The 27,133-nt window shown below is 48.2% G+C and overlaps 1 protein-coding gene across 2 annotated transcripts in view; it reads left to right on the plus strand.

The window, feature by feature from the left end:
* GALNT17 (polypeptide N-acetylgalactosaminyltransferase 17) overlaps nucleotides 1-27,133 on the plus strand; it is a 444,121-nt gene that overhangs the window by 138,722 nt on the left and 278,266 nt on the right. For both annotated transcript variants that reach the window (XM_060649143.3, XM_060649144.3), the window contains exon 2: nucleotides 21,301-21,484. In XM_060649143.3, coding sequence (XP_060505126.1) covers nucleotides 21,301-21,484 — 184 coding nt within the window. The remainder of the gene's footprint in view (nucleotides 1-21,300; nucleotides 21,485-27,133) is intronic.

The following is a 27,133-nucleotide window of genomic DNA, read 5'->3' on the forward strand; positions in this document are numbered from 1 at the left end:
AGGGGGCGTGCAGTCACGTGGGGGAGAGCCCAGGGGCAAGATGACAAGTCTGGACGGAGAAAGTACATAAAGGCCTGCTATTTAGGAACGGTGCCACTGTTGTCATGGCGACTCACATTTGTCGAGCCTCAGAGGCTGTGTGCAGAGGAAGAGAGAAGGACTGAATTGCAGTCGGAGGTGGGCAGTCTGGCTGCCGGGCCTGGGACTGAAGCGGTGTGTGATCTCACCGGTGTTTCTGCGGGTTGTCCCGACACCGAGGCTGCTCCGTTTCCGCTCTCATGCCTCTGCGCTGCCTTTTCTAGAACTGCTCTCAAAAGAGGCGGTGGGTCTGATGTCACGAGATCTGTATGCTTTTCTCAGGGAGGAGACACACACACACACACACACACACACACACAGAATATAATTTTGCTGAACTTCTGTACTAAACACCACCACCCCCCCCCGTTTGATTTAGCGCTTACGTATTTAGCGTGGGCTCCTTGTAAGGCTCCCTGCAAACTTGTCTATCTGTCAGAGTAGACTGAGAACCCCTTGTATCCCCAGAACCCTACAGAGTGTCGGACACTTTGCAGATTAGTAAACATGGAGCGTGAAGGAGTAGATGCGATGCGTCTTGGGAGTACGGAGGTGGCCTGGCCAGCCCTCTGGGCTCCGCTCCCGGAGAATCTTTCCTTCCTCTCTGCTCTCTCTACCCACCGCGTGTCTTGACTCAAGTCCTTTTTCGTCTGACTTGGACAGCTGAGGTCACCTTCAAATGGACTTTTCTCCCTTCAGTGTCATCCTTCTGACTTGTGTCAGTCTGGGTCACTTTGTATCATCGCACGCAGACCTGGTCACGTGTTTTCTCTTTCCCAAAGACAAAGAGACCCAGAAACCCAAACCCACGAGGCTCTGCAATCTGATTCCCGTCTGTTCCTCCGGCCTTACCACCGTTCCCGGCTCGGCTCTCTCCCACCTCTTGCTGCCGCGAACTTGCCTCTTCCTTCTGTGATTTGAAGTTGATGCCTCTCCTTCCCCTGGGAACATGCTTTTCCCGCCTCTCTTTGGCCTGGCACACCCTGCATGCTTTTCGGAGTGAAATCCTCATGTTGCCTCCTTAGGGAAGCTGGTCACGCCCCTTGCAAGGCGAGGGCGCCCTCGCTCCCTTTGGGTTCCCATTACCTTTGTGGAGACCTTCACTGGGTCACTTACCCCACAAATCCCCTCAAAGTATCTTCTACTCGTATTTATTCCCGTACAGATTTCAAAAATGGTTTAGGCCACAGGAAGATGACATACCGCAGAAGGACCCGTATGGATATCGAACGTTATATTGTAGTGGCAGTCATAGCTGTGTGGAGGGGAATTCGTGACAAGGGGACAGCAGGAAGGAAGCTAGGCGCCACGGGAACTTGAATAGCGTTACGCGTTCGGTTCCGCGCATTTGCCAGAAACGGAACCGGAATCTTCGCTGGTGCTTTCGACGAAGAGATGTCATCCAGGTGGCTCAGCTCGTCTCCGGGATAAAGCGGGTCAGGGGCAGCACACCCAAGCCTGGTGCCGAGACCCTAAAGAGAGTTCCCGGAAGTGGGCTGACCCCGAGTCCTATCACGGTGTCTTCAAGGGCATGTGAGGCACATTGTGCCTCATTGCGTTTGTTTGCAAATCCCGGAAGAGCTGGTGGTGTCAGAGACCACGAAGACGTTTACCGTCTACCTAACAGGAATCCTGGAGGTCCAAGGCCCCAGGCTCTTTAGGAGCTCTGAGGTGTCAGGTGTGTGGTTCTAGTCCTGATCGCTCGCACTGCTGGCTTCGTGGTTGGTCCAGATGTCATGTCCTGAGGGTGGGCATCTCAAGCGGAGTCAAAGGGCTTTCCTTTCTATCAGAGAGGAGCAGTTGCTCTTTAGGAGTCTCTCCCCTATATTGGCCAGAGCAAGGTCACGTGACGCCCCTGAGCAGCAGAAGGGCTGGAGAAGCGTCCAGCAGTGGGGCGCGATGGGCTTACGCCACCTTGATCATCGTGGGGCTGGGCCGATTGCCATCCGGTCAAGGTTCTGTTAGCAAGGAAGGTGGTGGGAGCGGAGGAGAGAGGGTTTGGGAAGACAGCTCAGAGGGACGGCCTCAGTAGGCCCCTAACACACCAGTCCAGTAGGCCCCCGTTTTCTAGGAGGCAAACCCAGTGTGCAGCTCAGCGTTGATTAGATTTATTCCCAAAATAACTCTCGAGTCTTCAGAGGGATGGCCGCCCTGTATTTCATTTCGGAAAGCCTCTCTGTGGATGTTATTTTATTGCTACTGACCTTCTCTGTAACCCGAGCAGCAGGGAGCTTGAAAGTGAAGCTTCCTGACAATATCCGGAGTGAGGGTTTGCTGTTTGGCCAGTTAACTCTGTGTTGTGTCCGTCAGCAGAGATGGGAATAGGGGACCACACGCCCTCGGCAAAGTTGACGAACCCAATGAGGATGCCTGGTTCCCAAAGGTGTGCGGTGTATGTAGGCTTGGCAAAGACTCATGTGGCTCAGGCCTTCCAGCTAAGCCACGCTGGGGTGGGGTTCACTGGTGATCCCACCAGATGAGGAAGCTTCTTATGGCTGGAGATAGCCTGAGGGTCAAGCCCCTCCGCAGGGAGTGAGCCAAGGGTGTGCTACTAGAGACGATGAAAAGGCACAGTCAGAAAAATGCTGCTCTAAGGAACCTGTTGGGCGGGGAGGAGGAGGAGAGTTTCTCCCTTGGCTTGGTTCCTACATGGCGAACCAGTGGGGGACACGTATCAGGAGAGAACTGAAGACCGTTCATCGCAGGTACTACAGTTAAATGACTTAGCTCTGAAAATACATTTGATCATCAGGCTTGAAAACCCCATAGAAAAGCGTATGTGCTCTTTGGGGGTTGGGGGTTAGACTAGAGGTTGTGGAAGCCCAGTTACAGGCTCTCCCCTAAACCCCAAGGATTTCACGAGAACGCAGGCAGAGTGGCCCACCCACCTCTGGTCCAGGTTTCCATATCCTTGGTAGGTACCGCTTGCCCCAACACATTATGGGTGAGCTACCCTGTGAGACACAGCGTCTGGCTTTGCAGCCAGAGTTGGGCTGGGCTCCGCTCCAGTCAGCTACTCTGGAACCTTCATAAGCTCAGAGAAGTTGCTTCCTCCTCCTCCCCCACCAAGGATAGGTTTCCAGAATTCAGCCAAGAAGGGAGGAAGGAGGGGGGCAATTCAGAAATAAGCATCCCAGAGGTCACAGGTTGGATACAGGCAAAGCCAATGGTCACCTGGTTTCTTCTCTCCAGGAATGGCTTCCCATTCACCACTCCCTCCACAGTGTGATGTGGGCCTAGTTTGGCCCACATCCAATGTCTAATGGTGCTGGTTTCCAAACCATCACTTCCTCAGAGAAGGATCAGAAAGTTCTGTGTTTCTTGAATCGTCCGTCTGGTAACTTAGATGTGCCAACTGTACGCTCTAGACCCCGGGGAGCATTACCTGGAAGGTTGGAGGACCGTTCGAGGAGGTATATTTCTGGAGAGCTACCTTAGGTGGTCTGGGAAGGCCTGGGGGTGAGGGAGCCTCTCTGCGTAGCTGAGGGAGGGGGTGGGAAGAATCCCTCCCCTCTTTCCCTTCCCAAGACCATATTGGCCAATATGGAAATGAATTCTCAAGAAACACCGGTGTCCTAAGAGGAGGGCAGAAGGTTAAGGGAGTTTTCAAAGCAAGTAAGCCAACAGAAAGAAAGCAAAAATGTTTCCAGACAACAAAACAAGGCACAAATTGAGATTTCTGATGAAGGAGATAAGCTGAAAGTGACAAGGTTAAAATTTTTAAAAATACAAAATAGAAGGAATAAAATTTGAGACAAGTGTTAAAAGTAGGTTGGTAAGAGAATACTTTTTGAGTGAAATAGAGTTTAAAAAATAAACACTTGAGCTACTGAGAACAAAGGTGGATGGAGAAAGAATTTTTTGGGGGGGGTTAGAGGATGAATAAAGTACAAGATCGAGAAAGTGGAGAGGGATCCCAACTCACGCTTCTGTTTTGCCTGGAGCACAGATCGGATGCTGTGGTTCAGGACGAGGTCCGCGATTTGTAACTGAGGAAACTCCCAGAACCGTGGAGAGATGACGCAGGGTAGCACAGCTGGTCCGTGTGGAGTCATGACAGGGACACAACTGGGAGGGTCTTCCCTCGACTCCTTAAATTCCTGAGAAGGGCCGGCGAAGGGACAGGAGCGTTCACGTTTAAGGATGTAGATGGCTGTGCTGGGCATTTGTTCTTACGGGTCCCTTGGGTGGGGGAAGCAGAAGACACTGCAGCCGAGAAGGACCTTGGCGGTCACTGAGACAGAAGAGGACATCACTCTAGAGTATAGCTTACCTTCCCACACCAGCTGTCCCTGTGTCTGCCTCCTCCCATCAACTTTCATCATTGTCTGTCTGCCTGGATCAAAACCTTGGTGTGGGCTGCCCCTTCCACGTCACCATTGCTAAAAAGCCCTTGAGAATTTGGCAGGGTCATCTGTGAGCGTGTTATCGGTCTGCTGGGGCTGCCATAATATAATATAACAGACCGGGGCGGGGGGCTTATAGAACAGGATTTCGTCGTCTCACAGTTCTGGAAGCTGGAAGTCCAAGATCAGGGTGCCTGCGGGATGGGTTTGCCCCAAGGCCTCTCTCCTTGGCTTGCAGACGCCCTCTCCACATGGAGGTCTTCCTGCCTGTGCTCATCCCTGGGGTGTAAGAAGACGCTGGTCCGATTGGATTAGGGGCCACGGTAGTAACCTCATTTGATCTCCGCCAGCCCGGTGGAGACCCTCTCTCCAAGTAGGGTTCCATGCTGAGGTCCCGGGAGTTGGGAACTCCACACCCAGCAACATGTGACAGGGCATGTGCGTGCGGTACACCTCACCTGTTGCCCTTGACCTACTTTAATTACTTGTGTCATTAGTTGCTTCGTGTCGTTTTCGCTGTGGCCACCGCCTCCCGAGCTGTGCTCACAGCGGATCGTGCACTGGTTGTGCTCGGCGGGCTTGGCGAGGAGGGGCTCCCCCAAAGAGAGATACCTAAAATCCCAATCCAGAGTCCACGCTGGGGAGAGCCGTAGACTTTCCCACTTACCGCACTGGGACCGTTAGGTCTTCCCATCCTTGGGTCCTAGGACCATGAAAACATTATTCTAAGCTCTTACGGACCACCGAATGCTCTGAATCACCCCCCAAATCACTCTCAGGAGTCTTTATTTTTACCCCTCCAAGTGGTGTGGGTGTATCTCAGCTTCCGGTCCAGACTGTAGATCCCAGGAGGACCAGGCCGCATCCTGGGGATACTTTTTTCCCTTCAGGTGTCTCCCCAAGGACTTGGAATGACACTCCTCCAGTAGGTTGAAATTTGAGAGAGGATGGTCCTTGGGCGGCAAAGGTTCTTCTGCGTTGTGGCCGACTGTCCAGTGCCAAAAAAGCACATCAGCAAGCTATAGACCTCGTTTCATTTTAGCAAAGAATAATTATCTAGAATGAAAGCAGCCTCAGGAAAAAAAAAAATCTTCAATGTATCAGGTGAATATTTTGTAAAGGAGACTCTTTGACCTTAAAAAATGGTGAGCCATAGCTCAGTGAAAGCTAATTAGAGGGAGAGAGCACGCTGGTCGGGGGGAGAAAATGCATATTGACTCAGAGTTTCTCTCTATGAAGGCAATTTGTATAACAATGAGTACATATTGGGTTGGAGGCCGTTACTGGCTTATTGGAAGCCTTCCAGGGCAACTATTGTGGTAGATGCCGAGCCCCCTCAGAAACCTGGTTTTAAAAGGAAATTAAATGTGACGGGTTCGAGTTGCTGCAATTGTTAGCCTCGGGGAGGGAATAAAGGGGACATTTTGTCATGTGAGATGTCAGGAAAATTCACGAAGAGCTCGCGAGGCTGTCCACTTGAAAAAAACTCCCGCCCCTAATGGAGTTGGCAAAAGATCATTTAAGTTTGGTTATTAGGCGCTATGGCGGGGGGGGGTGGGGGGGGGTGGTGCAGATGTCCTCCTTCATCCTTATAGGGACAGTGGGTTTTTCTACTTTTGCAAAATAAAACACACCTGAAGGACAGTGTGGGTGTGTAGTTTATTGCTCTGCAGACAAGGGGATGGAAAAGTTATAGTAGGTGGTTATTCCTGAAGAACAGAAAACTGGGGCGCCCGGGGGGCTCAGTCGGTTAAGCGTCCGATTTCGGCTCAGGTCATGGTCTCACCGTTTGTGGGTTCGAGTCCTGCGTCGGGCTCTGTGCTGAGACAGCTCGGAGCCTGGAGCCTGCTTCTGTCTCTCTCTGCCCCGGGGTTAACAGGCACATGCTGGGGGGGGGGGAGTGGCCCCGATACCAGAAAGAAGGGCCACGGAGGCCCTCTTTCCGCGTGCATTCACTGCAGCTCTTTGGAAGCGGAAACTGGCATGTCTGTGTTGGGGGTCTCTTAGGGTGCATGTGTTGTGTGGGTCATCACTTCCCCCAAAAGGCTTCCAGGTTCTTCTCAAGCCAGGAGCAATAAATTCGGGGGTGTTTCTCGTAGGTCATTTCCACTAACCCTTGCCATGAAGGTCATTTTCTACGAGGCGGAGAGTGGCTGGGGCGTGAGACTGTGTTTTCTTTTGGTCTGTTGCGTTCACTTGCATCTCTGTTTAGTGAAGTGTCCAGACTCTTCCACCTGCCTAAACCTGCAGCCTCCAGGTCGAGGCTGTTGGCCGCACTGAGAACCAGGGCCGTAGGCTTCTCCGTGGAACACTTACCTCTGCTCTGCCTGCTGTTTGTTTTCCTCAGTGGGGGGCTCCAGCAAGGGAAGGAAGCAAAGTGACATGGGACATAGAGGAATCAGGAGCATGTGAGACGATCCAGGAGGAGAAAAGACGGAGAAACCTGTCCCGGCCACAGAGGCCTTGTGCTCCAGGGATGGTGGCGACAGTGATAGTTCCGGGGCTCAGAGGAAGCCGCCTTTTTCTGTGTGTTCCCAGGCAGAATTAAGACCAACGTGTGAAATATCGAAGGGTGAGGCCGATATTAACCCTATTCAGAGAACATCTAAAATGAACCCAGTGGGGGCGCCCGGGTGGCTCAGTCGGTTAAGCATCCGACTTCGGCTCAGGTCATGATCTCACGGTCCGTGAGTTCGAGCCCCGCGTCGGGCTCTGTGCTGACAACTCAGGGCCTGGGGACTGTTTCAGATTCTGTGTCTCCCTTTCTCCCTGCCCCTCCCCTGCTCACGCTCTGTCTGTCTGTCGGTCTCTCTCTCAAAAATAAACAGACATTAAAAAAAATTTAAAGGAACCCAATGGAGTAGGCTGTCTGGGGGCTCGCGTGTGAGTTTGGACCTCCGGAGGCGTTTATTCTGAGGCTGGATTCCATCCCGGCGGCACAGTGGAGGAGGTGTATCCTGCATTAGGTCGAGGACTGGAGTGGCCCTGGATGAGCCTAAAAGCCTGAGATTTGGGGATTCATATATTTGGGGGGGGCTCTTTTGCATCTGCTGAATTTATTGAATCTCCAAGAGGTTGGATTTTGCCACTTGTCCACGGAGTGATCAGTCCTAAGCTAGTGCCTGTGTTGCTGTAGCTGGGCCCGCCCAGGTGCGGAAGGATCTTGCCTCTTGCTTCCCTTCTTCTGGTTTACTGCGATGCCACGGGGCTCTGACGCTCTGCGTCAGGTGTTGGGACCTCACAGCTGCCCACTGTGCGGGGCCGCACGTAACCGCGGAACCCCTGGAACAAAGGCCTTTGGAAGTCTACTGATCTCCAGATGCCGCCAGGTTATTCCACATCCTTTGTTTCCTGACAGATGAGCTTTCTTGCTCGTGTCCTCATTCTGTCACATATGTTTTCACACCGGGGCTGCACGGAGAGGAGCGTGGAATCCGAGAATACAAGGGGTCTCCGACACTTTTCAGCCCCCATTTCACACGTGCGGGTTTCGTGGCCGGGATTTGCGTGAGGCCGTCGTCCCACCAGGGCAGAGAGGGCCCTGGGGTCCACAGAACCACATCCCCCGCATGCCAAGGCTTATTTATTGATTGATGCTTTTGTCAGGGTAACTGTTTTCCGTAATGATCTAGAATAGAAGGAGCGCCATATTTCTCTGCTCTTTCTTACAGAGGCGCCTTCGAAGCATTACCTGTACCTGCTGCCTCCATTCGTTCACTCTTGTTCTCTCTCGAGCCTGCTCCAGGTTTTGGTTCCCTGAAGCTGGTCTTGCAGGGCTTACTGGTGCCTCGGCGTGACCAAATCCAAGGGAGCGGTTCCCGAAATCCACCACTTCTGGGTTTTCTGTCTCCATGCCAGTTTTCTTGTCACGGCTCTTCTCTTTCTGTCCCCTGCCTGTTGGAGTGCCCAGGGCTCAGCGTTCAGGCTTCCTTGTTCTCTGTGTATCTCTGTTGCCTAGGTGACTCAAGGACCATGTCTTTAAATTCCCTTCGGACACTCGGGTCCGTGCTAATTTTATATCTCTAAAGCTGACCTCATCCCCTATATGCTTGACATCTCCATTTGGACGTCTCGTGGGCGTCTCCAACTCAGTGTGTCCCAACAGAATGCTTGTCTCTGTGTCACGCCCACTCGCATCCAAAATCTTTTCCTCCCCCCGTTTTCCGTCTTACTGAATGGCACCAACGTCCAAAATTCTTTGTTGCTCAGGTAAAAAATGTAAGTGAGCTCTTCCTGGAGTCTTTCTTTCTCTCCTGTGTCTTCAGATAGGCGAATCTAGCCTGAGTTTGGCCGGGCTTGCTTTTTAGCTACAGATGGCACCCAGCTGTTCCTTGCGTCTCATCCTCCTTGGACCAGTGGGCCACCCAAAGCCCGTTGTCATGTTGAAACCAGGTGAAGAGGTGAAAGCCGCCAGCGCGAGCACATTTCAAGCTGCTTCTCGGGTCACGTCCTCTAGTACCTTGTTGACCCAAGCCAGGCTTCATGGCCAAGCCCAGAATTAAGGGAGGGGAAGTAGCCTTTGCCCAGCAAAATGGTCAGGCCCAACATTAGTGGGGTGGGGATGTGTACTCTTCCCAGGGAGGTGGGGGGCAGAAAGTATGTATTCCCTGAACAGAAATCTAATGTAGCACGTTGGAGAAGCATTTAGAGGGGAAATGTACTTATCAGTCAATGGGATCTTTAGCCAACAGGGTCTCTTTATGAGGACACGAGGACCTGGCTGTTCATTTTTAAACTTGTGGTGCTTCTGAGTAGCTCTTTGAGAATGGGTGTTTTATGATTTCTAGTTCCTAGAAGCAGGGATGGTCATGGTAGCGGTGGTGATGGTGATGTGGATGATGATTGTGGCGGCGGCGGGGTGCGTGTGTGTGTGTGCGCGCGTGTGTGTGTGTTTGCAGACGCGCGCACATTAAAGGAAGGTGATGCTGATGATTTTTAGGAGCGAAGGAGATAGCGACACTTCCCTAAAGGGGTTCACTTTTATGTTGTCTTCTCTTCCTCATCCCTTTTCTGATTTCGTAATTTACCCTTATGACGTGGCCACCGTCGTCACTCGAAAATCTGTGGATCTCTACATATGGTTTTGAAAACGTATACGCTTTTTACAGAGTTTGGTGAAGGTTAGTTCACTGCCTTCTTAACCCCTCCCTTTTTAACCCCTCTCATTAGGAATAGAACCCTAAGAGGAGGGTTCAGGGCATGAGAGGAGAGGAGTGGGAATTTGCTCTGAAACCTGTTAGGACCGGCGGGTGCCAGACGAACGTGGCAAATGGCATGGTCGGCAATGTCTTGCATGCGTTTGACGCCAGCGAATTTTGTAGGTCACGGCGGGGGACTTTCTCCAATTCAGCATATTTCCCACCCAGCCCTAGGTCAGCCTTTTCTCCCCCTTGTGTAGTTTTTATAAGTGATGCGAGGCTAAGTGACACACCTAACCCGTGCAGCCGGCGTCTCTCATCCGTCTGCTCTAAGCAGTCTCGATGATTGCCAAGTGCGACGCTTCTTTATTTTATTAGAAATAGTTGTTTTCATCTACATGCTCAGACATATGCATCAGCTAGAGCCTGGGCCAGCCCGGAGGCGTGTGCTCATCACCTCCATGCACAGGGGGATGTTTGTGCCGATGTCTGCTCGGCACGAAGAGGGAGATTCAGGCCCTTTTGGTCTTCTTTATCAAGCACGAAATCTGAGAGTGCATTTCCTTAAGACACGTCTGGCAAGCTGAAACACATCGACCCAGGTTCTGGCTCCACCTCTGACTGTCCTCTGTGGTCTGAGGGGCCTTCATAATCCTGACCGGGCCTCCCTTTTCCTTTCTGTGGAATGTGGATAGGGCTCTTCTGAGGATCAAATTAAATAATCTTTGTAGAAAAGATCCCAGGGAGTATAAAGTTCATAATACATGTACGATATGTCATTTTGTATAAAACTGCAGTTTGAAAATTTATGGACAGTTTGTTCCAAAGGCACTTCAAGCACATAACAATGATTCATATCTCTTGGAATTGCAAATGCTGCATGAACAGTTTGGTTAATGGGCAAAAATGTACTTCTAGTATTCTGGGCTCCCGGGGGGAGCCACATCCAGAGACCTATTCGTCATCATTTTGTCTTCTAGGATAGAATCCAATGGCGGACGATCATGGGTGATGGAGTGGATGTATGTATCCCCTTCTGCCAAATTCAGATGTTATTGCCCCAACCCTCAATGTGATAGTATTAGGAGGTGAGGCCTTCGGGAGGTAGTTAGGTTTAGAGGAGGTTATGGGAGCGGTGTCGCCGTGATGGCACTGGGCTGAGAAGAGAGCCCTCACCAAGAACCAAAGAAGCAGCACCTTACTTTTGGACTTCCCAGCCTCCAAATCTAAGAAACAAATGTCTGTGGTCTAAGCCTCTCGATCTATGGTATTTTGTTATAGTGACCTGAGCAGGCTAAGACATCATGGAAAATTGGGAACCATGGTCCTATCACATGACTGAGGAGTGGGTATGTTTAGCTTGGAAAAAAGAGAATACTAAGACAGGTCATGATAATGTCTTGAAATATCTGAAAATAACAAGAAAGCGTACTTATTTGCATGACAGGTAAACCAGGAATGCCCTGCCCTGCAAGGTGGTGAGTTCTTTGTTTCTAGAGGACTATAGCAGAAACTGGGTGGCCATCTCTCTGGAAGTCCCGCGCTGGATGGTGGTGTGGAGAAGCAGCTGAATTTTCCTTCCTTCCGACTCAGGATTCTGTGTCGGATCCCGGGGGCACTCTTGCCGTTAGATAGAGGAACGATTTATTCCGTTCTCTTCTGCCAAGAAGCAGCTGACACGGTTGAACTCTGTGAGTTCGTTCAAGATATCAAGACTCACAGAACCTTCGGACATCATGTCTGAGAAGCACTGAGGATACAGGACAGAAAATGTCAAAATCATTATAATGCAGATGTCAACAAATGTCAAGATCATCACGCTAATAAATGAGCTGGGGATTTTATAATGATTTGATAGGAGTTCGTGAAGCAGTGCTTACCAGTTTCTGACATGTCTCCAGGAGATGTCTGTGTCAGCACTAGAACACACGTGGTAATATATTTGGCCAGCGTAGCTCATAATGCACTCGTTCACTTATTCGTGCGTTCAGTGGCTTGGCTCACTCACCTATTCGTTCACGTGTGCAACATGTACGAAGCGCTTCCTATGTGCCAGGGCGTGTGTAAGACACAGAGAGGCCTTCCTGTTCCCAGGAAGTGTGACTGAGTCGTCAAGGGCATATATAATATGATAGGAGCCGTGCTCTGGTTGAGACTTCCACCAAGAGGCGGCATCTGACTCTCCGGCCCGGGCGGCGTTCAGAAAGGGTCTGCAGGTCTGTGTCGAGTCGCGAGGATGATCGGCGGAGGCACGGAGGGGCAGTGACTTTTTAGAGGCGTCAGCAGAGTGTGGGATAGCTCAGAAGAAACTCTGAGGCAGGGGAAGGGTGGAGGACGAGGCTGGGCAGGGAGTCAGCTAATGAGCGGCTTTGTATATTACATAGAGAGTTTGGATTTTTCCCGTAGCAGCAGGAACGCGCTGATGAATTTTAAGCAGGCAGTGATCAGCCTGGTGTGCCTCACACCCTGGCTTAGTCTCCCTCTGAGGACTGGGTTAGGAGTTGACTGCAATAACTCGAGGACTTGGGCTTGAATCCAGGGATGCAGAGGAGGAACAGGGTCAAGAGATACGCAAGAGCGAGTCCCGAGAGTCGTTGGAGCAACGAATTAGAAATAATATGCGTATGCGATGGGGCGCCTGGGTGGCTCAGTCAGTTCAGCGTCCGACTCTTGATCTCGGCTCATGTCTTGATCGCGTGGTAGTGACTTCAAGCCCCACGTTGGGCTCCATTCTGGACGTGAAGCCTACTTAAAAAAAGAAAAAAAAATATTTATATATATATAACACAGATACGATTAGCATATTTGTTTCACGTAAGTATTGTACACTGATAACTGAAATGCTTAGTACAGTATAGTGCTTTGCATCCAAAGGACATTCGTCGGTCTGAGTAATTGTCACTAATATTTGTGTCCCAGATGGTACTCTCCTCTCTCTCTCTTTTGACAATGTTTCCGGGCTAGCTTTTCCATTCCGCTCATGGGCCTGTCATTTCTTGTTCCGTTGTCTCGCTGTCTTAATTATTAGAGATTTTCCGTGTGTTTTAAGCCCCTCCGTGGCCCCCGCTTCATGCATTTCTGAGGGGTGGTCCCTGTTGAGAAGTTGGCCGGGAATATGCCTGGAATTATTGCTTCCTATGAAGTTTATGGCTGCAACGTCCCGATTGTAAGGTTTACAACTTCCAAATGCCGTAGCATCGCAGAGGAGCTCCCTGAGACCCCGTGACCTTCAGGAGGCGCCGAGCCTCTGCAGAGACCCCCTCGCACGCGCTCACCCAACTGGGCCGCGTGGCACCGTTGGCTGGCGTGTGTGTGCGCGTGAAGGGGCACGCACGTGCCGTGGATGTTGGGGAGCTTTACGAGTTGACAAGGCACCAGGCCGTATTTCGCTGCAGACTCCATCTGTCCTGGAGTTTGTGTGTCTGTTGTGAGTGCCGTATCCCTACTTCTGGAAGAATAATGCTGGTTACCTGTAAACTCGTGAGTTTAAGCTGTAACCCTGGAGAAAATTATGTCCTCCGTCGTACGGGGGGGAGGTAGGAAGGCGGCTCGGACTCGATTTACAGCCGTGGCTCTTTATTTTTGCTGCCACCATGGAGCCTTTGTGGCTTGGGCCTAACCGAAGACGGACGTGGGCCGAGCGATTGAGTTTTTCCGAGCGGTCGTCGGGTCTCTGCAACTCCGGATCCCCGGGCTCCGTGCGAGATGGGCAAGGCTTCTCTGTCATCCACAAGTTAGGTGTTGACCCAAGTGCACTAGAAGGGAATTTCTCAAATTTCAAAAGTCGGGGTTATTTTTATGGCTTCATGTTTGGAAGATGGGATGACTATCCAATATTTAGAGGCTCGCTTCCCAGTGGATATGTAGAATTTCCTCCCGGTGACCCTGCCACTTGAATTCTTACTGCTTTTATTTGCTAACTTAATATGGGATAGGGCCACCCCTCCCACTTTTCTTCTTAAAACACGAAAAATCTAAGTTTTCTTACCTCTGTGTTCTGCTGGGGTAACTTTGGAGTTTCCGTTCCCTCTACATTAAAGGGGAGAAATTTATGTCTTCACGGCATCGCACCTTCTAATTCAAAAGCACGTCTCTCTGCCAAGTTAGATATGTCTCGTTTTATTCCCTTTATTAGAATTTTATAATTTTCTCCCTATTGGTTACAGTTATTTCCAGATGTATGGTCATATTTGTCGTTTTAATAAATATCATTCTTTTTACATGATATATTCTAGTGGGTTATCGCTAGAATGCGAAACACCGGGAGCTCATAGCTCATGGCTCTCCACATGGCTCCAGCTCAGGGGTCCCGACTGAGGAGGGAAATTGCCTCCTGCCCCCTTTCTTCTCTGCCCTGGAGGTGCCTGCTTCCCGGGCATGCCAGTCTTCAAGGGCACCAGTCTTCAAGGGCATGCCAGTCTTCAAGGGCACCTTTTCCACGGCCAACCCAATGGCCTTTCTCAGGTTCGACTTCCCTGTGACATTCATCAGCGTGGACTCTCTTTTTTTGTTTTTAATGTTTATTTATTCTTGAGAGAAAGAGAGCGTGAGCAGGGGAGGGGCAGAGAGAGAGGGGGACACAGAGTCTGAAGCAGGCTCCAGACTCTGAGCTGTCAGCACAGAGCTCAACGCGGGGCTCGAACCCACGGTCCGCGAGATCAAGACCTGAGCCGAAGTCGGATGCTTAACCGACTGAGCCACCTAGGTGCCCCTGTAATAAGTAGCTTTAATTATTCTTCTTTTAGTAGACGTTATCTCATGGACACGTAGTTACGTTCTTTCTTGACATCAACTATTCACTTTATCACAAATGGCTCTGAGTTGAATCTCCAGATCTTTCTCTACTCATCCGTATACTCGACAGTTTTTAAGACCTCCCCGGGCGTCAGGCACTGGGGTGACTACATCCCTGCCCTTCAGGGGAGTGCCAAGATGTGGCACCGCGGGAGACGCCACCCCCCGGGGATAGGTGGGAGGCTCTATCTGTCCGTATCCCAGCAGGAAACAGATGGCACACCCAGAAGAGGGGATTGAAGAGAGTTTAGCAAAATATTTACCAAGTTTCAGAGATCCACAAGATTGACAAGGGATGCTGACTCACCTAGGGATCGCCACAGAGGACGAAGCTGTTGGCCTGCCAAACCCTGCAGGGGGGGAGAGGAGGGAGCGGTTCACAGAACACAGGGTTAGCTATAACCCCGGGGGTAACCCTAGGACAGGGCTGCCCTGTAGCAACAGCAGCATAGAGAAAGCAGCCTCTATCCAACCGCTGTCCCGTCGGGAGGGAGCTGGGGAGTACGTACCCCAACCTCTGTCTCTTTCCATCCATCGTGTCTGTTGGTGGACTCCAGCCCAAAGCCATAGGGCAGGGGAATCCCTGATGCTGTCTCTGTCGGTCTGTCTCCCGGGATAGGAAGCAGGGAAAGAGGGTAGACAGTGGATCTGGAGAGAAACGTGAAGATTATTTGGTAGAAGTGCTGGGGGATGGTTGACCTCAACTGGCTCTTCCTCCCTTTATCTTTAGCTTGACTCTGCAGACTTCAGCTGAAATAACTCAGAAGGCAGGGCCCGGAGGAGGGAATGATGAGTCTTCCCAGGCCGAGTGCCAGGCAGCGACTCTATTCCCACCCCTCTGTCCCTCTTTTCTTCTTCTCCCCTTTGCTCATCGGAACTTCCGTGCCTACAAGCTCACTGTGGTCGGCGGCGGCCGTAACTGTTTCTGGCCAGATCGCAAAGGCACTTTCAGAAGAGAAGGTTCCCAGATGCACGGAGTCATCCCTCTTTGCTCCAGTGCTCACCTTTCCTGGCTAAGTGAGGACCAACTCGAGCTTTGTCGGTGATCTTGAATTCTTATTTATCTTTGCCACTGCGTTCCGGGGCCTGCTAAGTAGGCACACGAAAATGCCAGTGAAGATTTTTGCTGCTTTGTTGAACCTTTCTGGCAGATTAAATTGGGGGGAAAATGGGAGCGCACAGACCACCAAATATATAATTCGTAGTTGTCACACTGCACCGTGAAAAATGATCTTTTTTGAGGCTGCTAAGTGGGTGCCTTTCACAATGGAAGGAAATAAAGCCACAGAAAGGGGGGAAAAAGACTTCACCGGGAAGTGTCGTTCCCTTTGTGTTCTGGGTGGGATTAACATGCATTCCTAGTCTTAATTCCTATGCCATCTCAAAAATGAATTCCTTCCCCGGCCCTTCTGCCTGTTTGGGAAAGGCTGGCCATGGACGATGCGGGGCAAACACAGCTGGGATGCATTTTAGCTCGGAGGTGGCATTTAATGGACAAAAGAAATGCTTTATCATCAGGGGAAGAAAAAGATGCACCAACCAAACCACCCGGATGACGTAAGAGGAAGAATCAGATGTTTTCCATTGAAGCTGCTCGGTTAGATTGAAGGTCAGTCGTGCCCCATTCCGGTCATCTCCCTCCTTGACCCTTGGGCTCCGTGCTGGCAGGAAAAGCCATGAAAGGCCGAGCTGGTGGCCTAGTGAGAAGAAGGGAAAATCCAGGGTGAATGGGCAAAAGTGCACAAAACAAGGAGGGAAAAAAAAAACTCCCCTGTCAGTAGTCCCTTCATCATCTTTTTTATTATGCATGACGTCATCCGTTATATACATCATGTATACGTCAGGTAATAATTCTGTAATGTCGCTTCCCAGTGGGGTGTTACCAGGCCCTCTGAGGCCCTTTGTGTGCGTTACCCAGTGAGGACCCCGTCTCTTTTTTGCGGTTGTTTCCAGTTTCACGAAATAAGTTTACAGCTTTGAACGGTGTTTTGATTAGCTTTTGAAACCTTGGAATTCTATGCGTTTTTAAAATTTATTTTTAATTCCCATTTTTTCTAACATTTATTTACTTCTGAGAGAGAGAGAGCATGGTTAGGAGGGGCAGAGAGAGAGGGAGACACAGGATCCGAAGCAGGCTCCTCTCTGTGAGCGCAGAGCCGATGCAGGGGCTCAAACTCACGAACCGTGAGACCAATGACCCAAGCTGCTGTCGGACGCTCCACTGACGGAGCCACCCAGGAGCCCCCATAGGCATTTTTCCTGTTTGCTTTTCACTTGCTTTTCACTGAGTGTCTGAGATTCATCTATTTATCCGTGCATTTTCATAGCTGTACGGTATTCCTTTTAATGAGTTCCTGCCATTACTTTGTCACCATCATGCTTTCCCATGGTGGGTTGTTTCTTCCCAAAGAATTTCCTGGATGGAACATTCGTGTGTGTGTGTTGGAGGCTCCATTACTTTTGGAAGGTCAAATAATTAATCCTTCAGATATTCCGTTTCTTCACCTGTCAAGGGATCCTGGTAACACCAACCTTGCCTGGTTAATGCAGAAATGGATGTAAAACCATTGCAAATATTAAAGTCAAAGCAGTGATCGTTAATAGGTGGAGGGAGGGTGCTCGAATGGATCTATGGAGACAAGCAAGCAGCTTAACGACGTGGTTCGTACTGGGATCTTTCTCCATTCCGTTAAGTCTGGGTTCCTTGAAGTCTTGAACTTGGAGTGTACCTTCAGTGAGGGAGCATATAGAGTGGTGAAGATATAAGTTTTGAAGGGTGCAATTCCTCCTCTAGATATCGTGAAGTTCCTGAGCATCATCTGTCTTTCTCCTTCTTGCTGCTTGATAGCTGCCCCCAGCCTTTCCCCTGCCCTCTGTCGCGGCTGTGGGTCCTATCATGCTGGCGGCTTCCAGGTTCATATCTTGGGTTTGTCTGCCACCTGAACTTCCCTGGTCCTATGTTTCAGCTCCACACGGGACATCTGAGTCTATCTGAATGTCCCTCGGGTGCCCCAGAGACCGCAAACGCAGTACGGGGCTCATCTTTGTGAGTGGTGTTACCGCCCGGTTCCTGCACCGGAAGCCGGGCTCACTCACTCCTTCCCACGCTTTCCCGCGCTAACACTTGCTGTCTCCTGCCCTGTGATGGGATCTCTTAAATATCTCCCAAATCTTTCCTCTCCTTTTGATCGCTGTCACCACTGCCGTAAAACGAGGTCCCCGGCGTCTCTTGTCTGCTGCTGCAAGAGCCCTGGAACTGGTCTCCTTCTTTGTCGCAGAGGCCGGGTTTTGCTTTCCTTGAATCTCTAACTGTATCCAGAAGCCCCGTCTGCGTTCCATTACCAACTATGGAACTTTGACAAAGTTCCTACATTCTCAGACTCAGTGACCTCCTTTGTCAAACAGAGATCTAAATAATACCTTCCTCACGCAGTTGTCTAGAGATTGTGGTACAGTACATGTAAAAGCACTTAGCAGGGCGCCCAGCACGTGGAAAATGCCCCTCTGTCCATGGTAGCTGCCCCTACTGCTCGTGACTGGGGTCTGTCCTTGTGCGATCCACCTTCTAGGAGAAGTTTGTAAGTTATGCCTTAGTCTTGTTACTTAGCTTTTCTATGCTTTAGGCCCCGTCACTTATAGATAAGAGTCTAACCTCAAGGGAATAAAGGCCACAAAATGACTTTTGTGGGCTCTAGGTACTTTGGCCTTCGTGAGTTTCTTCCTCCATTAAAAATGGTATCAGAAATTCTATTTTATAACTATGTTGTTTTGATTTTAAAAGAAATTGAAACATTTTCCTGGGCCCCTAAAAGTGACTCTAGGCTCTGTGTCTACTGTGATGAATAGATAAATCTTCTGTGAAGGGTACATGTGCCTTCTATCTATCTATCTATCATCTATCTATCTATCTATCTATCTATCTATCTATCTATCTATCCATCCATCCGTTTATCCATCCATCCATCCATCCGTCTATCTATCCATCCATCCATCCGTCTATCTATCTATCTATCTATCTATCCATCCATCTATCTCTCAGTTGACTGAGTGATTGATCAATCGATCGATCCATCCATCCATTATCTATCCTGATCTAGTCTTGCTGAAATTACTCCCCCCACCTTTTCTTTTCTTTTAGTTTTTCCCTTTCCCCTCCCTCTGCCACTCTCTCCCCCTCTTCCCTTTCTTCCTTCCTTCCTCTTTCCCTCCTTTCCTCTCTCCATGCCTCCCTTCCACTTTTTCCTTCCTTCCTTGCTGTCTTTCTTTTGTGTGCGTGCAGTCATTTATTTCTGTTCTTTTGTTTATTATTGCTTTCTTTGGGTTGCCTCTATTTTCCTAACTCCTCAGGTTAGATGCTTACCACATTAATTATCAGTCTACCCCCCCCCCCCCCAATATATGCATTTAAGGTTATATAGTTCTTTCCAAGTATTGCTTTAGCACTATCCTACAAGTTTTGCAAAATATTTTTTAATGTTTATTTATTTTTGAGAGAGACAAACAGAGCGTGAGTGGGGAAGGAGCAGAGAGAGAGAGAGGGAGACACAGACTCCGAAGCAGGCTCCGGGCTCTGAGCTGTCAGCACAGAGCTGACACAGGGCTCGAACTCACGAATCGCGAGATCATGACCTGAGCTGAAGTTGGATGCCTAACCGACAGAGCCACCCAGGCGCCCCACATCTAAAATATTCTTAAAAGGGTTTTATTCGGCATTTCTAGGTATATTACGGGAGACTTTTCATGTTGTTTTAGCCTTCCATCTTGTTGGAAACAGAATTACCTATCACAGAGTGGGTTTTCTCTTACAGCTTTATTGAGATGTTTTTCGCATACCATATCTTTCATCCACTTAAAAGGTGTACAGTTTTGTGGCTTCTAGAATATTCTCAAGTGTACACAAATATCACCACAATCTAACTCCAGAACGTTATCCCCACCCAAAAAGACAGCCCACGTGCCTTAGCAGTCACTCCCCGTTTCCTACCGCAACGCCCTCAGCCTGAAACAGATATTTATCTACTTTCTGTCTCTGGAGATTTGCCTATTCTGTACATTTCATATGAACAGAATCATACCTACATAGGTCGTTCCTGACCAGCATTGTTTACTTGGCATAATGTTTTCAAAGTTCATCCGTGTTGTAGGGTGCATCGCTATTTCCTTCCTTTTTTATTGCTTAATAGTATCTCATGGTGTGGTTCTGCATTTTGGGTGTTCATGCGTCCGTCGATAGACAGGGAGCAAATATGAATAATGCCCCTAGGAACGTTTCCGTCCAAGTTTTTGCGTGGGCGGGTCTTTCCATTTTTCTTCGGTCCGTACCCAGGAATTGCTGGGTCACGTGGTAAAATGATGCTTTAGCATTTTGAAGAACTGCCCGACCGGTTTCCAGAGTAGCCGTGCCTCCTCACATCCCTACTGGGAATGTTCTACGATGAGTGAGTTTTAAACCCAGCACAGGTGTTCGTACTTGACGTGGGAAGCATTCTTAGAGATTTTCGAGCATTGTGAAGGTGAGGTTATTGGAACGTTAGTGGCACACAGATGGTGGAATGAGAATTCAAAGAGCGGGAAGTCCATGGGAAGTGTTGGAATGATCTAGTTCTCTGTTGATGACCCCTCTGTTGGGATGATGGCAGGCAGGAAAGATGTCAGGGTGCCTGAAGATCATAGCGGACAGAGGAAAGGATTCTCAGGTAGAAAAATGATGTTCACCTGCGACCACGTCTGAGATGCTTGCTGGACCTCTGCTTTTTGACCTTGATCTCACAGAAAATACATTTCTGTTTTCAGAGAAGCAGGAAAGTCTTGCCATTACGCGACGGAGCCCCGTTCTGTGACCGGAGCAGATTTGTTGGCCTTTGACTGGTCTGGGGATGCCTTCCTGGGAGGTTCAAATCCTCCTCAGCTTTATGGGCAGCTCATCATGAAAGCTGAGGGCATGGTTGACATCTCTCCTCTGTGCTCTTCCTGCCAGAGGCAGCAATGGGATTCTTACGGATAAAGTGGTGTGTGTGTGTGTGTGTGTGTGTGTGTGTGCGTGTGTGTGTGCGCACGCATGGCCGCGAGCATGCCTGAGTGTATGCTGAGTGGCTTGAATATTTGAAATGGCAAAAGGGAACAAGAGCCCTTAACAACAAAAGTTTTCTAGGCCTGAAGTAAAACCTCCCATAACTCTTGGATTTCAAAATTGCCCATCAAGCTGTTTATCGTATAATGGAACAGTAGGTATAAAGCTGCCACCGTTCTGGGAACTTCCAATTGCTCAGTGAGGCTTGTTACAGAGGCCTCCTACTCTGCTTGGCACAGTTATCACCCTTATGGGGTTTTTCTGTCTATGATTTGTTCTCAAACATTCTGTATTTCCTTTTGCCATTTAGATGAAATTTAAATAAAACCATTAGGTAAAGAACTGTGTCAGGTTGTTACACACTTTAAACTCATGATAAAATCAATCCGTATGTCATTCTCTGTTCAAATGAAGCAAAAACACCTGCAGGGTTGGCCGTTCCCTGTTACTGGCTGTTCTCATTCTGTGTTGTACGCGTATCTCGTGGAATATGGGGCCTTGTAATTGCCCCACGGAGAAAGGAAAGCCGGCCTGGCTGAGCCTCAGTTCTGTCCCATTGTGTGTGTCCTTCTTGGTCTGCGTTGCTCCCAGTTTAGATGATCTCTTCCCTTTTGTAGACCTCCATCCAGTCTGTTCCCCAAAGGAGGGAGAGGCCTCTTCTTGGGAATTAGACTCAACCCCAGAACTCCCAGTTGCCCTGAACTTCCTCTCAATATGAATGCGTTCAGGGCACAGCCCTGGATTGATAAATTGGGGACGTAAATTTCTCTGTGACAGGTAATGGTAGAATTTCCATCAAAGCCATAGCTCAGTTTGAGTGATGTGTCCTGATGTGGTGGTTTTCAAATAATTCTTTTTCCCTCCTTTTTTCTAGGCTTATCCAAATCCCTTGGGCTCATCGAAGGTTATGGGGGACGGGGCAAAGGGGGCCTTCCCGCTACGCTTTCCCCGGCCGAAGAAGAAAAAGCCAAGGGACCCCATGAGAAGTATGGCTACAATTCCTACCTCAGTGAAAAAATTTCACTGGATCGTTCCATTCCGGATTATCGTCCCACCAAGTAAGTTCTGGTTGGGTCCTTCAGAGCGACTTGCCACGTCATAGGGTTGGGTGTAGACCCGAGTCTGTGACATGTTCTCATGTTGTTTGTAACTAACAAAGGAGCTTTGATCTCACTCAGTCTCCTTCACAGTCAACAGACCAAGTACTGTTGACCATGAAATATGATCTAAATAAAGTATTTACATTTTTAAAGATAATTTATAATTATTGTTTGTTTACTTGTTTTTTTTTTTTAATGTTTATTTTTGAGAGAGAGAGAGAGTGAGGACAGGTGGGAGGGGGTGGGGGCGGGGGACAGAGGATCCAAGCGAGCTCCGCACTGACAGCAGAGGGCCCGATGATCTCACGAACCTCAAGATCGTGACCTGAGTTGAAGTCAGATGCTTAACCAACTGAGCCACCCGGGTGCCCCCAGTAAAGTATTTAAATTTTTATAAAAGGAACCGAGAAACGTATAGGAAGGTCCTCAACCTTAAAACCTTCAGTTTTAAGTAAAAAACAAAAATCACCATGATTTCTACCTAGAGACTGCAATTTGTCAAATGTTAGTATATTGCCTTTGAGTCCGCTTTCTATACAGATTTATGATTATGTGACATATTGTTTGTGTCCTTTTTTCACTTAATATTATTTCATGAGCACTCTCTGATGTTATTAATTACGCTTCATTATGATCCTCATTATTTCCATTTTCGGAAATTTGGTTTATTGTCAGTTTTCCATAAATACCAGTTTCATAAACAACAACTTGATGAATGTCTACGCACTCAAATCTTTATGTGTCGTGATTGGGTATTTATTTTCTGAATCCACACTTCTTAAAAGTATAATCCTTGTAGCATATCATAGGACTACGTTTGGAGACTGGTGATACATTTTGGGATCTTGTCCTCTAGAAAGTTTATGGCAATCCTCACTCCAGTTGGAGTAATACCCGTCCCTTCCCAGACTGGGTACTCGCCTTTCAAAGACGCTTTGCCAAGCTGATGGGTGAGAAAGTATGTTCCATGATTGTTTCAACTTCTACTGTTTTGATTGAGTCTTACCTTTTAAACAAGTGGTTTGCATCTTGATTGTCTCTTGAAAGGCCTTTGTTCTGCGGGCTCAGATTCAGGATTCATTTGTTTTCTCCTTGGGAAATGGAGAAGAGGGGTTGGTCATAGATGCTGGAGGAAAACCCATTTTCTAGGCAGGCGTCACGTTGGCTTAACGGGTTCTTTGTTTTCTGTTAGATTTGTAGTGTCTCCTTTTTCCCATTTAGAGTGTGTCCTTGCTTAGAGTAGATTATTCCTTTTTCAAATGGATTTTGTACAAATCAGTTAAGTATCCTGGTTACTGAGAGAAACAGATTCAAGATAAAGAAAATTATCTTAAATGGATTTAAAATTGCAGCATTAGCCGAGAAGCCTGTTAAATCTCTCTCTCTCTGCCTAATAAACATATATTCATTTTGAATCGCTAAGAAAACATACATCACCCCTGTTGGAAGCTATTTTGTGTTCCTGGACTTTTGCTCTCAAACACATCTGGCTGTTTTCATTTCCTGGTGCTCTCTGATTAGCCTTTCTTATTTGGATGTTGGCAAATAAACAGAGCAATGTGGGTTGTTTTTTTTTTTTTTTTTTTCCACTCCTTTGGAAATGAAAATGTTTCCAACGTGGAGCTTGCTGGAAGTGGGTCAGTTGAACAGATATTAGTGAGCACCTATTATGTGCCAGATGGTTTTCCCCATATTAGAGACAGAATATCGGCAAAGACACAGTCCTTGCCTACTTACTTCTTCTCTGGGGATGGAGGCAAACTTGTAGGCAGATTGATTTGGCACATTGCGGTCTGTGTGGTGTGTGTCAAGCCAGCGACGTACACAGCGTGATGCCTGAACTTCATCTCAACCCTTTCACCCCATGAAGGGTCAAAGGGAGAAAGATACGGAGGGACCAGGCACCGGAACAACAGCAGAGTTGGGGGCACAAATAAAAACGCGGCGTGCTCGGGGGGGGGGGGGGGAACGCGTAGCTCAATCGCGCTCTGTTAACTTAGCATGGTGTCCTGAACATACGACCTGCATCTGGCCCCTCCTGGAACTTTATTTACTAAGATGATCGGAAAGAACTGGAGAGGATGGTAATCTACAAGGGACAACAGAGCACGTTAGGGGATGACGTCAAGGAAGAAACACCTACACAATTTTGGAAGATCGAAAGAGGAGGGGTGAGTGGTCACTGACAGAAAACTGGATGAGGCTGGGACCCCGCCTCCTGCGTATGGTGCGGTGGGGTGGGAAGAACTGAAGAATGCAGCCCAGTCACATCTCAGAACCCCAGAGACTCAGGCTTTGGAGGCCCTGGGTACTTCTGATGGCTGGGAGGTAGATTGGAAAACAGGGATTGCAGCTGTATCCCCCAATTCTTTCCCCCACACCACACAGCCAGGTTCTGCCCTTCCCTGCCTGGAAGAATATGGGAGATCTACTCTCCAGAAAAGGTGAACTCTGGCCTTGAACTCATAAGATGTAGGCTAGGACAGAGGATAGGGCCGCATACCATTTAGGGACACCCTCAGCATCATTAATTGCCCCCCCCCACCCCCCCCACAGACTTTCACACCCCTGTAAATGAGTACAGTTTGAAGCATCTATTCCCAGGAAACCAGGCTAAGAAACCCTTCCCCAAATTTCTGAGTTCAGCTCAATTTAAAAAAAAAAAATATTTAATGTTTATTTATTTTTGAGAAAGAGAGACACAGAGCACAAGCAGGGGAGGGGCAGAGAGAGAGAGAGAGACACGGAATGTGAAGCAGGCTCCAGGCTCTGAGCTGTCAGCACAGAGCCCGATATGGGGCTCGAACCCAGGAACCGTGAGATCATGAGCTGACCTGACGTAAGGCACTTAACCGACTGAGCCACCCAGGCGCCCCAGAGTTCAGCTCACTTAGTAGTAAGGCGTGCCTGTTGTAAAGCTCCATTTGTCTACACATAGCTGTCTTAGTCTGAAATAAGAAAGGAGAGCCAGGATCCCTGGACATCTCTGGAGAGTCTCCGTTACAAAAGGCCTTAACAACAGCAACAACAATAGAAAAGGCGTCTGGAAGAGGAAGAGACTATAAACTTAAAGACTCGAATTGGTGGCTCAAATCATGGAATGTCTTGTTTTATTCACGGAACAAGACCTACTGCTATGGTAAAGTAATAATTGGAGAATAACAGAGAAGCCTGGGAAGTTAAAAATAAGGTGGAAATAAATAATTCACTAAAAGAGTGGATGATAGCATTGAGAAAAACTTCTGGCAGACCAGCCGGTTAGACATTAAATAATAGGAATATTGGGAAGAGAACAGAGAAAACAGAAGACAATGGTCAGATTAGAGGCACCTGGGTGGCTCAGTCAGTTAAGCATCTGACTTCAGCTCAGGTCATGATCTCACAGTTCATGAGTTCGAGCCCCCTGCATCAGGCTCCATGCTGACAGCTCAGAGCCTGGAGCCTGCTTGGAATTCTGTGTCTCCCTCTCTCTCTGCCCTTCCCCCCACTCATGCTCTTCTCTCCCTCCCTCCCTCTCTCTCTCAAACATAAACATTAAAAAACAACAGAAGAAAATGGTCAGATTAATGATGTAGCATAATTTTCCAGGACTGTAGTTCATAAGCTTTCAGGTTAGAAGGTCCCGCCCCGTGTCTATGGAATCACTGAAAAGAAAAATTAAACCCACATCATGGCATGTGAATGTTTTTGCACAACTTCTTAGATCACCCCTCTGTTTTCTAGCTGGGATGCTGCCTGATTCATGAATGAATCATTTAATAAAGCCAGTGAGATCTTCAAATTAAAAAAATATGTAAATGTAAAATTTCAGAACAGCTTGGAGGAGGAGAGAGTCCTAAAAGCTTTCAGAGAGAAAATGTGGATCAAATAAATAGTTGGGATTGGATTTCACAGTAGCAACGCTGCACTCTAGGAGAGGAGTTGAAAACGCTGCTTTCAACCTCAAATTCCGTGGCCAGCCATTGAATTCTTTGTGCCAAGAGTGAGCACAGAGTAAATGTATTGCATTTCTGTAGGGTCTCCGCAATTGCCCCCTTCCCTGCGTCTGTTTTCAGGAAGCTTCTCAAGGATATGCTCCAGTAAAACAAGGGAGTAAAGTAAGAAAGAGAATGGTGATAGTATTGAAGAGACAGGAGGGTACTAACGGCAGATCCCGGGAAGCCGATGAAGGAATGTTCCAGAGTCACATTTCAGGGTGACAGCTGTGTAGCCAGCCAAGAGAGCAGGCATTCCACATCGGAACAGGAGGATGGAGGGCTGTAGGAGGTATGTCTCCAAGGGAGGCCAGGGGACAGAATTATTTGATTACCTAATGTTTTTGACTACATTAATAATAATAATTATTATTATTATTGTTGCTATTATTGTTGAGGCAATCGACATACATTATATTAGTTTCAGGTGTGCAACATAATGACGTGTGTATACATTGTGAATAGACCGCGGCAAGTCTGACCCGTGTAGTTAACGTCTGCACATTGGTAACAGGTTGTTTTTTCTTTTGAGATCTTCTGTCTCGGCAACTTTCACATGTGAATACAATATTACTAACTGTAGTCACCACGCTGTACATTACATCCCCAGGACCTATTTTATTACTGGCAGTTTCTTCCTTTTGACTCCTTTCACCCACCCCCCTGCCTCTGGCAACTACCAGTCTCTTCTGTCAATGAGCTTGTTTTCAGATTCCACATATATGTGAAATCACCCAGTGCTTGTCTTCCTCCAAATTATTTCACTTAGCCTAATGTGCCCTCCAGGTCCATCCGTGTTGTCACAAATGGCAAGATTTCATTCTTTTTCATGGCTGAATAGTAGTCGTGTGTGTGTGTGTGTGTGTGTGTGTGTGTGTGTGTGTGTGTGAGAGAGAGAGAGAGAGAGAGAGAGAGAGACATTTTCTTTATCCATTCATCCACTGATGGATGCGTACAGGGCTTCTGTATCTTGGCTCCTGTAAATAATACAGCAGGGAACATGGAGGTGAAGGTATCTTTTTGAATTCGTGTTTTCATTTCTTTTTTCGGATAAATATCCAAAAGTGGATTTGCTGGGTCTTATGGTAGTTCTATTCTTTATTTTTTTGAAGAAGCTCCGCGCTGTTTTCCACCAATTTACATTCCCGCCAACGGTGCATAGGGATTCCCTTTTCTCCACATTCTTGCCAAAACTTATTCTTGTCTTTTTGATATCAGCCGCGTGTGAGGTACTATCTTGTGGTGTTGATTTGCATTTCCTTTATGATGAGTGATGGGGAGCATCTTTCCATGTGCCTTTCGGCCCCCTGTATGCCTTCTTGGGAACAATGTCTGTTCAGCTTTTCTGCCCGTTTTCTGATTGGATTGTTTATGGGGTTTTTTTTGCTATTGAGTTGTAGTACATTTCAACATTAATCCCTTCTCAGATATATGATTTGCAAATATCTTCTCCCATTTAATAGGTTGCCTTTTCATTTTGTGGGTGGTGTTTTGCTTTGTTTTGTTTTGGTTTTTGCTGAGCAGAAGCTTTTTAGTTTGATGGAGTCCCACGTGTTTATTTTTGTATTTCTTGTCTTTGCAAGATTTTTTTTTTAACCATTCTTCTCAAAAGTTTGGGACTGAATTAGTGATA

Source organism: Panthera onca, chromosome E3, assembly GCF_046562875.1.
Source record: "Panthera onca isolate mPanOnc1 chromosome E3, mPanOnc1 haplotype 2, whole genome shotgun sequence".
NCBI classification, from domain to species: Eukaryota; Metazoa; Chordata; class Mammalia; order Carnivora; family Felidae; genus Panthera; species Panthera onca.